At 39.4% G+C, this 16,915-nt stretch overlaps 1 protein-coding gene across 1 annotated transcript in view; it reads left to right on the top strand.

Annotated features, from left to right (window-relative positions):
• Positions 1–16,915, top strand: part of MTHFD1L (methylenetetrahydrofolate dehydrogenase (NADP+ dependent) 1 like) — a 138,139-nt gene that overhangs the window by 6,372 nt on the left and 114,852 nt on the right. The window contains exons 4-7 of the mRNA XM_041470074.1: positions 2,891–3,002; positions 7,730–7,809; positions 8,520–8,617; positions 12,416–12,589. Of these exons, the coding sequence (XP_041326008.1) occupies positions 2,891–3,002; positions 7,730–7,809; positions 8,520–8,617; positions 12,416–12,589 (464 nt within the window). The remainder of the gene's footprint in view (positions 1–2,890; positions 3,003–7,729; positions 7,810–8,519; positions 8,618–12,415; positions 12,590–16,915) is intronic.

Consider the following 16,915-nt stretch of genomic DNA (forward strand, 5'->3'; position numbering starts at 1 on the left):
ATCATTTAATACTTGGCTGGAAAGTCTGTATTGTTGTTTTAACATTTGGTGTTCTGTCTTGGGAATGGGTGGTGCTTCTTAATCTGCTTCAACTTAAATCTTGGTGGAGGGGATCATATTTTGTTATGAGGTAAGGTTGCAGATTATTTATTGGCACAGCTCTTCCCAACTGAAAAAATATTTACCGGTGAGGAGGCAGGATTCTACTGGGCTATTGGCTCACTTTGTCTCCAGCCAGTTGCCTAGTGCATTAGGGAGGGTTTGGCCTGCTGCTTGTCATTCCTTCCTCCAGCCAGCCTGATGGAATGGAGCCCGGCTGTCCAGGAAGCATGAGGCAGGCAGCCACATGTTCTCCCTCATGGGTATCTCCTTGACCTTCTGGCTATGGCTGCCTATAACATCTGGTTCCTGTCAGATGTGTCCTTTGTGTCCTCTGTCCAGGGACCGTGGTGCATCTGCTGAGGGAGGCTAATTGTGATTATTTCATTGGACTTTTCCATCTCTAACGTCCGTGATCGGTTTCTGATGTAGGAGTTGACCCTGAACATGCATGCCAAGGCTTGCTTCTTGCTTTAGTGATTAAACAGGCAGTCCAAAGGGTAGATTATGGCAAGAGAGAAAAATCTAAAAGCAAAGGAGGCATGGGCACAACTTCTTGCAAATGAAACTAAAATTCCCTGAGGGAGATCACATAAATCTCTTCCAAGGATACCCAAAATTCTGTACACAAGTATTTTGCTTTCAGTGGACTTGCTCTCCCAGTTTCTGAATATACTTTTAAAAAATACTCACAGGGGAAAAACGTCTCTAAAATATTTGTGATATATATTTTATTGACTCTGCAGGAACTTTCTCAATAGTTGCACATAAAATATTGTTTTCTTTGTGAAATAAGGAAAAGGAAATCACACTGGGGAAGGCTCTGAGGAATCAGTGCCTTGAACCTGTGGTACAACTCTTTGCTGCCATGTGATGCAACTTTTTTCACGGAGGAGGTGGGGCAGGGCAATGAGATGAAAGGTCCAGCTGGTTTTCTGCTAAAATTTATGGGTATGTGTGATGTTAGCCATCCGAACCGCTGTTAATGTTGGCTACAAAAATAATTGTGTTCAGCTGTTAAGAACATTTTTCAACATTAGGCTCGGTAGTCATAGAGATGAATATTTGGTTCCATCAGTTGTTCTCTGACATTACAGTTACCTTGAATCAATTCTGTCATAAGCATGTTGGCTGAACATTCATCAGAATTATTACTTGTTGCATACAGCTCTCAACTTGTTCATCAACTCACGATGCTAAGCGGTGTGCAAAGCTCTTAGTCCTTGTCCCAGAGGCTTTGCATGGAAAGGCATCTTGACTTACAGTATATGATTTATAACTGCTAGAATATGAATTATTTTTTCCTTGCAAAAAAAAGGCTGTGATCCTGTAACTGAGAAAAATCACTGTTTTTCTCTGTGTTGATGTTGATTGTTACGGCAGAGATTTCCTTCTTTTGGGCAAAGTGTGCCTTCAGCATGGTATTCTTGGTACATGAGGCATTGCAGCATCTTTTTATCCAGATTTCCTTGCAGATTTCCCAGTATCATTTGACCTGACACTGGTCAAGCATTATGACTTATGTGGCCTTCTAGGAGAAGCATGTAAGCTGATATTGGCACTGGACTCAGGAGTGTGACCAGTTTGGATAAGGCTGAATGGCTGTGCACAGGCAATCCCAGGAGTGTTGCTGGACATGTGACTGAGGCCTGAATCAGCTCATTGCATTAGTTGTTTGTCAAGCAAGTAAATCTTCTCCCACACTTTTGGCTTTGTTTCCATGTGGGGATCTCTAAGGAGGGTTAGGCCATCCTTGGGTCCTCTGAGGGGAAGATGGAGTTTTTTTAGTTTTCTGCCTTTTCCGCAGCAGTTATGTTCTTCTCCCCTCCTGAATGCTCAGCTGTGCCAAAAACCTGCTATCCTGACAAGATTTGTAGCTATTCTTTCTTGGCAAGTGTTGGGCAGGGTTGTGTCAGAGCACTTTTGGCCAAAAAAGAAGCTGGAGCTCTTGTCAGTCACAAATCAATTCATAGAGTGGCTCACTGAGTTTGTGACACTTGGAATTAATTGCATTTATCCAAAGTATTACCAAAATTGCTGTATTTCTGAAATAATTTTTGCAGTCAGGCTTGAGGCAATGCTGTGTCTGTGTTTTGCTTTTTTAGTCTATCTTAATACATCTGCCTCTGGTGCTGTCCATTATCTTGTGATGGTTCTAATAAATGGTAAAGGACCCTGTTTCAGAGGAAGTGGGGAAAGAAAGGCACTTGGGTCTTTGATTATAAGAATTCTTGTAGTAACCATTTTTGCTCCAACATCTGCCGGGTTGAGCTAAATCAGGGGCAGGATTAGCAGACGTGAACTGAGAAGGAAAAAAGTGCTTTAATTGGTATTCAAAGGCACTGGTCTTCGCAGAAGGTGTCATCCTGTGTTCCTGTCAGCTGGCCTGGTTTTCTACTGTCAGACAATCTGACTGTGCTCTTTATAAGTGCCTATTTACTGTCTTTCAACCCTTCTTTTTCTTAAGTTACTCCAAGTTATTTTGGACTTTAGGACAATGGTAGAACTTTAAATTTGGAAGGATATAATTCCCATTAAATATTGATACTTACTTTGACCTCACTTGCCTGATCTCACAATTTTAAATGCTATTCTTAGGTTTCATGGCAGGTAAGAATCAAACTATCAGTTTGGATAGTTTGGATCAGTTTTTGCTCTTACTGTCTGTAAAAGCTTTGCTCAAAAGGCTATTGCTGCATAAGTGTGAATGTTTTTAAGATGCATATCCAAGTGTGTATTTTTAAGATGAAGTTCTTGTTTTGTTTCTGGGGGTGTTTCGGGCCGTGCCTAGCTCCGTCACGCAGACGCCGTGGTGTTCGGCAGTAGGAAACCCAACGACGTTCCTGTGAGCTGGACAAAGCCTGGGGCCACCGTTATCAATTGTGCTCGTGATCCTCTGTCAGGTAAGAGGTGATAAAAGGTAACAGTTCTTGCACGTGATGTACAGGGAGCCTTTGAGGTGTGTGTGGCATCTTGGTGACAACGCGGCGTGGTTAAAAGCTGCGTCTCTGGGAGGGCCTTTAAAGATGTGTGTGCAGGGCATGTGTACACCTTTCTCTGGTGTATAAATAGGGATACACCTTTCTCTGATGTATAAATAGGGATACACCTTTCTCTGATGTATAAATAGGGATACACCTTTCTCTGATGTATAAATAGGGAAAAGGTGGGAGAAGAAAGGTTGGAACAGATTCTTCATAGCAGGATGGTTAGATAAGCGATGACCCAATGGATTCAGAGAGCTGAGAGGGAAGACTTTTGGGTCATCAGATGAGCTATTATTACATAGTGCTGTTTTGTATAGTGTTTTATCATATGGCTTCTGTGGACTCACCTGGAATATGGGAAAGGGAGAAGAAGGGAAGAAATATCAACTGCAAAGTGCTGTGAAAGTGTCTGCAGAGAGTGGTGCAGGAGGGAGTACAGAAATCATGTGTAGTTGAGAAGAGGCAGAATGTCTCCTGCAATAATTTTTCCAGCAAAAAAGGGTTTGGATTCATCTCCTTCCTTTTCCCCTAACTTGTTGTGGAGGGTGTATGTGTTCAATAATTTCTCAGTAGAAAAAATGTTACAGAATTTTCTTGGGAATAAAATTAAGAGATCTTCCCAGAAGTTATTCTGCTGCTAGAATAATGTGTAACAATAATAATAATAAACATGTAATTTTACATCTTCTGTAAAATTTCTTAAAATTCTGTAAAGATCTCTAGATATTTTCTAGATTTTTGGTGTGTATATGAATTTGACTGCTCAGCGTCCCCATGAGGTTATGCTGCAAATGCATAGGAAAATGAGGAAGTACATGAATAGCATGACTGGTTAATCTGGGTTTTTTTTAAATCTTATCACAAGTGTATTAGATTGACATCTGTTGACCAAAACTGTGGAAATGAGCATAAAGCTGAGAAAACCTAATTGCATGGATTTTAAACTAGGGATATTCCCTAAGGGAAAATGAAGCAGATACTCGATGCAGAGCTAATGCAAGATCAGGCTCATAATAAAGCAGCTGCTGTTCCCATGCAAAGCATGGCCTTAGCAATAGATTTCTTTCATTGTCTTTCATGATATCCTCTTAACTTGAACAGACACTGCAGGTGTCTGGAGATCTGGGTTATTATTCACTTGATTGTCTGAAGGCATTTGGACATTCATTGTCTGACTCCCAAAGCAGATCTCTGATCCTCCCGAGGATCTCAAGGGTGGGTACCAAGTCTTTTCCCTTCCTGCTGCTGCACAAGTTATCCAAAAATAATACATGTTTTCTTTTTCCTGGACTAGTGCCTAGGAGACTCCTTGCATCTCTAATGCCCATTTATTTCCCTTAGGGATTTTTGGATATAATTCTTAAGTATCTGTAGGACAGGGCTTGGCACACAGGTCTCTTCAGCAGGTACCCAGCCTGCTAGTATGACACAGCCTTACATGAAGGAGGAATGGGGGAGAAAGGGAAAGGAATAGAGAAGAGAGGGAGTGGTGGTACAGCAGTCATACCTATAAATAAAAAGGAATCTCCCCTCCTCATTTTAATCTTGAAGGTAGAAACCTCTTATGTGACAGACCTGGGGTGATTCTGACAGGGGGGATAAGCCAGTCCATGCAGCCAGAGTGGGCACCAGGAGTGCCTGGACTCTCCCAGCACTGTGCTGCCTGGTGCAAGCCCCACTTTCAGACACCTAATTCTCTCAATTGAGAAGTGAGTCTGAGCCCTCACAGGCCTGAAAGTTATGCAGTATAACTGCATGCTATGTCTTAAGACTTAAATATCTTCGTGCCTTAGTTGCTCTAAAGAACTGTAGATAATACTAGTGTTTCTCTTCTCTGAAAGAGTGTTGTTAGAAAAACTGCATTACATACCACAGTTACATTCATTTCTAGTGCAGGAAATGTAAGATTTGGCATAAGCATATACATTTCTTTGCATTTTTCAAGTACTCTGGTTTTTTTTTGAAAGACAGCATGAGATTTTTATCAAGATAATTTAACTAGAACTCATCTACCAAATATCTATCTGTCTTTATGGTTATTCTTTCAAGGTTGTCAGAACCTTGGAGAAACTCCAAAATTACAGCAGAAATGCATTTTACCAGCTATAAAAATGTTGGTCTGAAGGCTTAGTAGAGAGGTACATGAAACACAGGTGTCTGACAGGCAGAATGCACTTAGTTTAGTTGCAAGATGTTTGTGGAAAGCCCATTGTGGAGTAGTTGTGACCTTGGAGAAACAACTGAATCTTACAACTGTCTCTAGACTTCCATGGAATCTGGCTGAGGTGCTTAGAAATTGTTCTGGATTTTTTCTTGCTTTAGAAATGTCCGACTTAACATCTGTGGGGTCACAGGAGCTAAATGAAGCCTGAAAGCAATCATGGTCATGAAGTAACTTTTGTTCTTGCTAGATGGTGGCTAGATTTCCAATTTGCGTGGGTGTACATGTTGTCTAACACACTTGCATGTTTTAAAAGCACTCAGAATTTGCAAGGATGTAGCTGAATTGGGGAAATGTAGTGTTGTAAATCAGAAAGTAGATATAAAAGTGCTCACTCCAAAGTGACAATTCTTTTTCAAGTATTTTTTTTTTAATCAAAGATTTTAAAATTATCACAGTTTTAAAACATTCTGCAATTTTATAGCAGTGCAGCATCTGCTTCTGTTGCACTGACAATCTTGGAATCGGGTGAGTGCTGGTAGAGTTTTGCAGGAATATACTTTATATATAAATGTACAGAAATGAAAATAACTTTCTGAACAAAACTTAGGGATGCCAGAATTATTTGAGATTTGATGTCCAATTCCTTTGGGGTCACTTGAACGCTGAAGCTCACATGGTTTAAGTATGTTAGTGGGAAATTCAACCATTTCCCCATCTCTTCTCTATTCTAAGCTGCCTGAGCAGAGAGGCAGCACCTGACAGCAGCTCTCACTCACCTGCACAATAGGGTATGAGTAAGAGGAGGGAGCACAGTGTCTGAAGTTCAGCTGATCTGACCATAGTCCGAAGCAAAGAGTGCTGTTCCAGCTTCCATCTGGAAAATTTATCTTAGGAGAGCTGTTGCAGTCCTGTGATTGTCTTGCTAACTCCTTGCGTGCATCACTTTCACCTCTAGTTTCACCTTCACCCCTGTAAAGGCCTGGTTAGTCATTTGTGGGGTGACTGTGTGGCACAGGCAGTCTGAGAGAAGTAGTTTATTGAAGGGAATTGTCTAATTCTAATATGTGTTTACACACATGCTAGCTCTTCCCTGATAAAAATAGTAATATTAAGCCAAATAACATAAAAAGTCAAAATGTTTCTGTAAAGCACAGCTGTCTGAAAGGGGGTTTTAAACTTCATTCTTCCTACTTCATTTGTCTGTCTGGCAGCTCTCCCAGCCTGGTCTCAAAGCAACAAGAGTCAGCTTATGACTGTAGTAGACCATTCCAGTAAAACTCTTCTGTCTAAATCTAAAGCTGAGCATCTCCAGAAGAAGTGGTTGGGGTTTTGTTTGTTTGTTTTAATTGCTAGTGTTAATGCAAGAAGAAGGACTTTTTAGACACTTTCTTAATTAGAGTTTAATATGAGGACTGTTGCCTTCAGCTTGGTTAGCTGTGTCACTGATGTGTGGATGCCTGCTGGCAGGAAAGTTTGAGAAAGGGTCAGGAAACACATGCAATGAGGCTGAGGGGTCTGCAGAGAGGGTCTCCTGCTCTCTCAGCAATGGATGTAGCTGCCACCCTGTCTCCAGTCTGAGTGTTCTGTGCCCTGCTGCTCTGGGACCCTTGTTGGGAGAGGTGATTGTGCAAGGAAACGTGAGCCTTTTATGACCAGCACAGAAGGGGTGAACAGAGCAAGAGCTTGACCAGGTCAGGGTTTGCACTTCAGTTCCCCCGTGGCAGAGAGGTTAAAGCTGTCAGCGTACAGTTGTTATTTTTTATTACAATTATATCTACGCCCTTCAGAATGTGACTATGGCCTTGATATCCCCACAGAGACTAGGATGTGAATTTTGGAGAAATTGTGTCTAGATAAAAGCCAATGAGCAACAACAGAAGAACAAGCCAGAAGGATTACAGCAAAATGACAAAATAATATGTTTACTTGGGGTAGCTAATGTATGATTATCATTTGATATATTGCCACTAGAAACAATTATAAGTGTCTCTGAAGTTGAAGTCGCTCTGACTTGTGTAGACTCTCCAGAATACCTGCTTTTAATATGATGCTAATGAAGATATCTGTTGCTATTCCAAAAAATTTGCATCTGCTGTTTCCAAGTTATAACGATCCTCTATGGTATCTGTGATCATTTCGTTGTTGTCGCTCACTGTAATGTGTGTGTTGAAGAGAAGACAGTCTTAGGTGTTTTGTTTAAGAATGTATGTAGATTTTCAAATACAGCTGTGTGATTTCTTTTGTGTGGGTTTGTGTAATATGTTTCAGAACATACAGTTACTCTCTGATTTTCATAGTCTATTCATCCTCCTGGGTGGTTTCATTTGAAGTATTAGAGAAGCCACCTATAATTTTGTCAGTAGTATCATTAAATTTCAAGTCACCCTTCAGAAATTTTTTTTTTATATAACTTTCAAATACACATGCTCCCACTCACAGAAGATTTGTGATTTATTACTGCAATACTTATATTTTTCAGAGAAACACAGCTATGGTCAGCAGAACAGCCCTGCTGCTGAGAAGACTGTAGGTTCTCTTGCAGTAGCAATGAGAATGCAGGTTAGTGTACCTTTGTTTGTAGATTGTACCAATGTTGCAGATTTGTTGCTCTTTCTATAAGCTGCAGAAATTACTTCTACAGTTTGCATTTTAACTTTTGTTTTGCTCTTTTGGACATCTTACCTGACTTCCATTTTAATAGCAACGCTTAATCAGATAGAGTGATACCTATTACATTTAATTATGGAAAGGTAAATTAAAAATCAGACATCTCATAATTTTGGTTAATACAGTAAAGGTTGGCAGAAGCACTTGTGTCAATAGGCTAATGTCACTCATTCTGGTAAGACTGAGAAGATTAATTGTATCTGCATTTTTGCATTACAATGGATTGAGGGTCCAAAAGTATGTTATTTCATTTTGGAAGCAGCGTAAGTCAGTCAATGAAAAATCAGTATATTCCATTGTTTTTAAGGTGTGAGAGAAGAATAGTAATTCTCCATTTTGACCAGAATAAAATGTCCCACTGCCTAATTAGACTCTTCTCTGCCACCTATGTGTTAATGGGTCTCTTTTTGAAACGTGGTCAAACAATAGAAAAGTTGTTCTTACTTTGTCCTAAAACCATGAAATGGAAAAATTTTTAAGTTTGGGGCTTTTTGTTATCCTGTACCCTAGAGGTTATTTCAACGTACTCTAGAGATTGTTTGAAATTACTGTTCAGCATTTATGATGCAGCTGTTGTGTGCTGTTTTCTTGTTTAAAACCAGAACATGGTAAAAAACATGGAGCGATGGATCCAGTCCCAGCAGTACAGGAAGTGGGACCTCCACAGCTTGAAACTGCAGCCCCTCTCCCCAGTGCCCAGGTAATAAGTGCTTTTAAAGAAAAAAAAAGTGAAAAATATTTTTAAAAAGAGCAAGCAAGTCTGACAACCTAAAAATGTGCTGTGCCTAATTAATTTTTAATCTTATGTGGACTATGTGTTGTGCCATTCTCACTGAAGCCAAGTTTATTTAATGAAGACCCAAAGCTGGAAGGTTTCATTGACAAAGGGAGGAGAACTCTTGTGCAGCACCAATAGAAATTCAAAAGACCAGAAGTTCTTAATGGCTGAACCCTGCTGCAGGAAGATGTTTAGTTAAGGCTCAGTGATTTCAGTGGCGTTTGAGTTTGTATTTATTTTCTTCCCTCAGTAGAAGTACTTTCTTCTGCATTAGACTTTTAAATTCCTGTGTGGGTGTGAAAAGCAGGAAGCATATTTATTCTCATGGCCAGAATCTTTTCAATCAGCTCCTGTCATTCACTTCCCAAGGCCCCTGTCTGGGCCTCAGGGATTTCAGGTCTGCCTTGGCACCATTGCTGACATCTCTGACATTTAAAGCAGCCTCAGCTCTTTGCTGTGCTGAAGTGCTTTGCTATGTGTTGGTTGTGTTGGGTGGGTGGCAGAGAGAGGAACCAATGGCTAGAAAGTGAGGAAAGTGTCAACATTTTTTTGTGCTTATTGATACACCTGCTTCTGCAGATGCTGAAGGAACCTCACACCAGAAGAAAGTCAGAGAGAGTTGGAACTGCATAGTCTGGAGGACAGGGGGATCTTATCAATGTGTCTAAATACAATGTGCAGTGGTACAAACAGGAGTGAGGCAGGCTCATTTCAGTGGAGCCCAGTGACAGAACCATCAGCACTGAGCACAAACTGAAACCCAGGAAGCTCCATGTGGAAATACTTCTTCACTGTGAGGGTGACCAAATGTTGACTCAGATTGTGCGGGGTGGTTGTGGAGCATCAATGCTAGGAGACATTCCAAAGCCACCTGGACATAGGCAACTAACCAGCTCTAGATGCCCCTGCGTGAGCAGGGGATTGGACCAGGTGGCTTCCAGAGGTCCCTTCCAACCCCAGCCAGCCTGTAATTCTGAATCCTGCTGGTGTTGTTTTGGAAAACTGTGACAAAATATTGTATTTTGATTTACTTTTCACTGTCTCTTAGAACAGTTTAATGGGAATGCACAAATGTAATTTAAATGGAGATGCCAAAAGAATGAGTTTTCTCTTGTAACCAGGGACACAAGGAAGCAGAAATGCTTGAGCTTTTTCTGGAATTCTAGAATTCAATTTCTAGAACTGAAGCCTAAAAAAAAAACTATCCTTAAATAATACAATTAAAAGTTAAAGTATGCAATGTCATGAGGGTGATGGTAAAAAAAGTGCTTTCACAAAAAAGTATTCCCAACCGTCTCTATGACATTGTGTGTTTAGTACATCAATAATTACATAATTAATAAATAATGGTGTGTATATATATATATATATATATATATATATATATATATACACCATAATAGAATATATATATAGTGTAATATATATTATATAATTAGTAATAGGACTTGCATTTATCTGCTAACTCTGTAGCTTTGTCTTTTTTGTTTTAAATGTAAAAATGTAAAAAACCCCTTCTGATGGAAAGTATCCTGTAATAAAATGTAAGTTTTGAGTAATACACCACGTTGTGTGGAAACAGATGGAGTATTCATTGAAAGTGAGGCAAAGCTGCTTAAGCACTAAAACTAAGAATATCTGCTTTTTGATTTCTGTGAGATCTGGGTTGAAGGATTTCCAAATATATTGGAAATAGAATGGAAGATTTTCTTACAGTATGCAGTAAAAAAAAAGTCAGATGAGTAGATGTAGAGCCTTCCTCTGTCTTCTAAATTTTTCTCTATTTTGTAAATTATCCTTTAGCATTGTCAGTGATGGACATCTTGCTTAACAGTTTTCATTCATGCAGAAGAATCACTTTTGCACATCTCCAGCAATACTGAATAATATAACATATTGAATAATTCTCGTATTTCCAATACAGAGAATATATTGTCAGACTAAAAGAGTCAGCTGCAAATATAGACTTCTAAAGTCCAGGTATAACCAAGTCTTTAATTTTCTGTGTTTTGGGAAAATATATTTGGTAGGAGGAAAAAAATGCAAACTAACTTTGTCATATTAGTCTACATCTTTCTCCTCTTGCTAAATGTATCAATTATTTTCATGGGAGAATAGTGACCCTGAAAATTTTCATTTCTTAGATCTTTAAGGGACCACACACCACCAACTTAGCAAGAATTTTCTGTGACTTGAGTTGTTTATATATTGGAAGTTCTAAGTGAAAACTTCAGATGGTCTTTGCAATGTGATGTGTGTAAGCCACTCCATCTCATGTTCTCATTAAATTTTTATGGCTAGCTGTGTTTGAAGTCACACATAAGAAGCTAAAGGTACATCCTTCTGTGAAAGAGGATGCATTTAGTATGTCTTTCAAAGAAAGCAGGTTCCAGGTTAGTGCTGTGATTGAGTAACTCCTTGTCCTGTAGTACTGGATTACGTCATTGTTTGGGTGGATGGTTTCTGGGTTTCACTGAGGTGCTGCTGGGTGCAAAAGGGGGATACTTGAGAGCTATAAATGAATAATGGAGCCAGTTTAGGATTTTCTCAAAGAATTGCAAGCAATTAAGTTGGCACAGACTGATTATTTGCCAGGTGGATGCAGAATGGCTGAGGTCAACACACAGAGTTGAGATCTGGTAGTAGTTTTATGTTCACTGCTGGATATTTAAGGTCTTGCAGAATGTTCAAAAGTTCAGGACATGAGCTTTCATGCCGCTGCCAGATTCTATCTTAAAAATACTGTGATCAACTGAAACTACAGGAAGAAATTTAGCCTGGTCAGGCTGAAAGTAATTTTTTAAGTTGTTTTTGTGGTAATGTGAGCGATTCAAAGCCCAAGGAGACAACTCTTCACATCCTGTGTGCCAGTCCCTGGGCTTCCATGAAGGAGCTTACAGCTTCTACACACTTATGTGGGCATAATGGGCAACTATGTCAAGCTCACAAATGAAAAATCCATGAGGGAGTATTAAATCCAAAGGCCTCAGGTTGTCCAGATCAAGAATTGCAGGTACAAGTGTCCCCTACAGTCACATTCCGTCCGGGAGTCTGTGGCTTGCCTCAGCTGCTGCTCACCCTTGCTGGAGGAGGCTCATCAGCTCACTGGGTGTCTTGGCTGAGCCCTGTGCTTTAGGCTCCTGCTCTGTGGCCATTTTTAGTTTAGCTGTGTTTTAGAAGTGCATGAGTTGGTCTTCAAATGCCTTGTTTCCTTTGGTGCCCTCGTGGGGAGCAGCGATGTTGGTGCTGCCCTCGGATGAAAGGTGCTGCATGCACGAGCTTCGACTTTAGCGAATGTGTTTGTGTGACTGTTGGCCAAGGAATGCATGAACTTTTTAGTAAATTGTATGTGCTGAAATATGCTGTGAGGGAGGAGAACAAAAGGGAAAAACAAATCCAGAAACATCCATTCCTGTGGGACATGCTTGAGCATCCAGCAGACACGTTTCTAGCTTGATATGAAAGCATTACGTAATATTTGGAATCTGATTAAAGAAGAGCTCTCTGTGAAATTGTAACAATTAACAAACTCTGTACGTGATTTTCAATGTTATATTAGGTGTTAGTTAATATTTAGGTTTGGTTAATAAAATGTGAGAGAGAAGTGAAAAACTCATTACAATAACTCCATTGTTGGATTATTTGCTGTTGTTTTGTGCTCTGTCGTCGACCACCTAAGCTGAGAGAAATCTCCTGGCTCCTATTTGTTTTCTTTTCCAGTGATATTGAGATTTCCCGAGCACAGAGTCCAAAAGCTGTTGATGTACTTGCCAAGGAGATAGGATTGCTTACAGATGAAATTGAGATCTATGGCCAAACCAAAGCCAAAGTACGTTTGTCCCTGCTGGAAAGGTTAAAGGATCAACCAGATGGAAAATATGTTCTAGTTGCTGGGTAAGAATGCTATGTAATGTCATTAATGTCCGCTGTTTCCACTCTTATTAATATAAACATGCAACTTACATCTTTTTATACTCTGTGCAAATAAGAATCTTGAATGTTTTCGTCTGTACATTGCTCTCTTCTGAAAGTAAGCAGGTTTTGAACTTTTTTGAAGTAACACAGCTTTTCTTCCAAGCTCTTATTACTGAGTAAATTACTGAATATATTTTATAAAAGGTAATTTATTCTATGATTCTGGGAAATGTTGGTGAGTGGAGTTTTTCTTACTGTTTTATCAGAATTTCAAATGTTTAACTTGCATATTTAAGGCTGCTGGTATTGTGGCTGTTTATAAACAAACATTAACAGAAGCTACATGCTAATCTGTTGATATTAACAATAAATACTTTTTTTATTGAAGAACAGCTTACAAAGTTTAAAAAGCCATGTTTTTTCTCTGAAATGTAGACATGTCTCCAGGCAGGCTTATCCTGCTCACTTTTCCCACGATTGTAGCAAATGCAGTGCTCAGCAGGAATTATGCACTTCTGAAGAGCTTCAGGTTTTTCTTGCATTCAGTGACACAACCTTTTCATTCACCTGGTTTACTAAGTGGAAACTTCTACTTGTGAAGAAACGTGGAGGTTTTCATTAATTTTAAAATTGTAGTTTGTTCTTTATATTCTGAATTAATCTGTTGGTTGCTTCCTTTTAAGTAAAACCATTCAGGTTTAAAATGCAGTTTTGGCTGATCCAGAAGGAGAGGACTGTTGTTAACTGCCTTGATCTACTGACTCCTCACCTTGGCTAGTTTTCTCAAACTTTTCTTTTCTGCCTTCCTGTGGGAGCAACCTGCATTTCTGGCACTGAGATGGAGCTGTTGTAGCCTGACTTGATGTCACAAAGCTGAGGCAGGCGAATATGAAGCTTTCCTCGAAGCTATGTGATAGAAGTCCAGCATTAAAGATATTCCTGGAGGATGCTGAAGCAGTTAAGAGAAGGAAATAATAGCTTGTTGAGCTTGGTTTCCTTTGGCATAGTTTTATTTTGGTTTGGGTTTCTGTGGCACTGGAGAAACAAAAACAGGTTTAGCATTTGACTGAGTTTGAAGAAAGTTGCTGCCATGGATTTTCCTGCTCATGATGTCAACAGCATCAGTTGGTCATCATGCTGCAGAACAATCCAGGCTTCCCTAGCAGCAAACCTCTCAGAAGAAGAGGTTATTTGAAGATGTCTGGAGACATAAGATAGCAAGTTGCAAAGCCTGATTCAGGTGGATTTTATTTGTGTCGGATTGCATGAAACAGTGCTTACATTTCTTCACACTGCTTTGTCTCCCATTCTCCTTCAAAGAATGTGTCTCAAGCAGTTGTCACAGAAAGAAGTGCATCTGCATGTAGAAGAAATGCAGCAGTTTTGACCAGCAAGATAAAAAGCTGGCAAAAAGTAGAAAATTGTATCCTCTTTTAAGTTTACATAAAAAATGTACCAATACAGAATGGTGTCTCAGAAACAAAGGGCTGGGTTTGGTACCTAGCCAACCCGATGATGCAAGATGTTGCTATTTGTAACATCTCTGAAGTCATTGCATCTTGTGGGGTTAGTGCAGAGCCACATCTGCTGCAGGAGGAGTGCCTGGGCAAGGTCGCTACAATAGTGGGAACATTCTCTTCTGAGAGAGTTCAAAGCCTGACTTTGAAATATAGTACATTTAAAATATACATATAATGTGTGTTTATATGCTCTCAGCTGCTCTCCCTTGCTGAAATGGCTGTAGCAGATGACAATGATTTTAAGAAAAGCAGGGAGCTCTGTCTGATGGGGAAATGTTCAATGCAATGAAAATCAAGTGTCACTGAAGTGTGGAAACTGGGAAGTGAAATAGTATCCTCCTTTGCCTTCATTCTCTCCCTTACCAAGGCAAGGTCAACCAAAACCTGCCATTTGGATTATTATGTTTGCTCACAATAACCAAAGATACTTAAAAATTCTTTTAGAATGATGCAGTGTAGGCCTTCAAAATAAATTTTCGATGCTTCAGAGGAAATATTTAAGATATATGTTTATACTTATGGTTCTGGTAGAAATATTTGTGATGTACGATGGGAACTTCTCGTGTGTGAAAAGAGTGTAAAGTGTGTGTGTATATTCAAGAAACTGCAAAACTTCCAACCACCATCCATGATGCAGCCAGTAACATTTATGCCTTTAATTGCACATTCAGATTTAAATGTTTCACAATGTCTAGGAATTTATAAATATTTGCTGCAAATGCATGTCTAGTTTATTCCTGATACACTAAAGACCAAACTTCTTCTTCTGAGCAGGAAAATGCAACTGAAATGCACCTTTTTATCTCTACAGATAGTTTATGGCTCTTTAAAAAGTTGCTAACTTCAAAGTCTTTTTTGTTCCTTCTAAATGCAAGCAAATATGGCTGTCTCATCCATTCTAAACCTTGTATGCTGAAATATTGCAGTTTGATTAACAGACCACGACACCCGAAAATAGGATGAAGACTTTTATTTCTTCATAAATTCCATTTACTTTTATATGGAGACTATTTTTTTAACTTTTTCTTTTCATTATTGATTTTTATTTTCTTTGTGTTTTGCTTGCTATAGGGCTTGTGTTAAGACAGTGTGGTGGCAGAGCCACAAGTTATCAAGGAGTAATTGATTCTTGGGCATCACTGCCTGTAAACAGGATTTTAGTGTGCTAAATAATATGTCTCAGGATCTGTTAACTCAAACTGCCTCCACTCAGTGCCAGCTGAGATCATGCAAATGAATGCAGCTTGTTCTTGACCTAGGAGCTAAGTTTAGTGTTCAGGGTAACCTAATCGTGTGTTCAAGCATGTAGAGGGCATATTCACAGACAAAATATGAAATTACAGCTGCAGTTTTTTAGAATCTATGTCTGTGTGTGTGTATGTTTCAGTAGCTTATTCTAAATGCTCCAGTGTTGTGGCTTTTAGCCAGATAATTCTGGAAAATTGTTCACTTTAAAAATGCAAGATGAAGAAGAATAAAAAGTGAGAAAATTAAGAAATAAAATTCTGCCTTTAACAAGAAGTGTGTTGGATTTTGAATGCTGGAAAATTTAAAATCAGTACTTTTCTTCTGACAGTAATAGATTGTTCTTTGATGAACTACCTTTTCAGTAAAGTAAAAATGGAGGAAAACAAAAATGTATTGTATTTCTTTTTACTGTGTCCCTTGGGCTGCAAGGTGTTTAAAAGCTAAGAAAAAAGGAAAATAAAAATTAGAGGAAAGATACAGGGAGGGATAAGAGGGGAAAATACCCCTGTGTTGATGCCCTGAACTGTTTGATAGTCCACGGTAAAGTCATAGGTGAGACAATTGTAATGTATTGGTCGTGTCATTACACAGCTCCTGATTGGGATTGTTTTGTATGAGTCTGTAGTGGATTATGAGAGTTCGTAGTGGAGGATTCCTCAGTCTGTTCCTGTCTTTGTTCAGTCATTTTAGCTTGATAGTAATCTCTGTGCTTTTGTGTATGGAAGCTCCAGTCCCAGCCCAAGGATGCCACTGCAACATTGTCATAACCTCATCTCGCTGAGGTGACAGCAGATGCAGCACTTCTGTGCTCAGAAACACATTTCTGACAATTGTAATCTAGGATGGGAGATGTACATGGCTGGGAACTCAGTTGCCCATGGCCTCCATAGCCTGGCTTTGCAGGTTTCCATGTGGATCGCATGAATTATGAACTCATTAAAATCTTTGAATCTGCTGATACCTATGAGTTGAAAGTAGGAAGTCTGAAAGAGAATTGTCACATACCCAGTAAAGTTCTTGCTGGAGTCACAGTGGCTCTGTGGCTGTGAGGAGGTTACAGCTGGTGCAGTGTATGTCTCCCTGTTTGTTTATTTTCTTTTTGGGAGACCTCGTGCAGCTTTCCCACAGAAACAGCTCTACTGCAAGCTAATGTGATGTATAACAAACAAAAAGTCTGCATATTCTTATCTTTGTTTTGATATACAAAGAGAGAAGGCTTTCCAATATTATGGAAAACTTACTTTGCCAAGGAGCTGATGGCTGCTTGGTAGGTGGCGAAGTTTAAGGCGGAAAATTATTGTGGGGTTTCTGTGTTTTGATTGAAAACATACTAAAGAAATTTGAAGAATAATTTCAATGCAAATGGCTGTAAAGTCTCTTGAAGTTCATTAAAATTTATTGCATTTTAAAGGAGGTTTTTCCTTAATTTGCATAATTTTAAAGCACAGCATTGCACAATTGAGCTAAAGTTAGCCATTGGCAGTTGTAATTTTATACCCATGTGAGCAAGTGACCTAAGCTGCGAGAGTGTAGGCTC

The sequence above is a fragment of the Pyrgilauda ruficollis genome, unplaced genomic scaffold (genome assembly GCF_017590135.1).
Source record: "Pyrgilauda ruficollis isolate IOZ18807 unplaced genomic scaffold, ASM1759013v1 scaffold24, whole genome shotgun sequence".
NCBI lineage: Eukaryota > Metazoa > Chordata > Aves > Passeriformes > Passeridae > Pyrgilauda > Pyrgilauda ruficollis.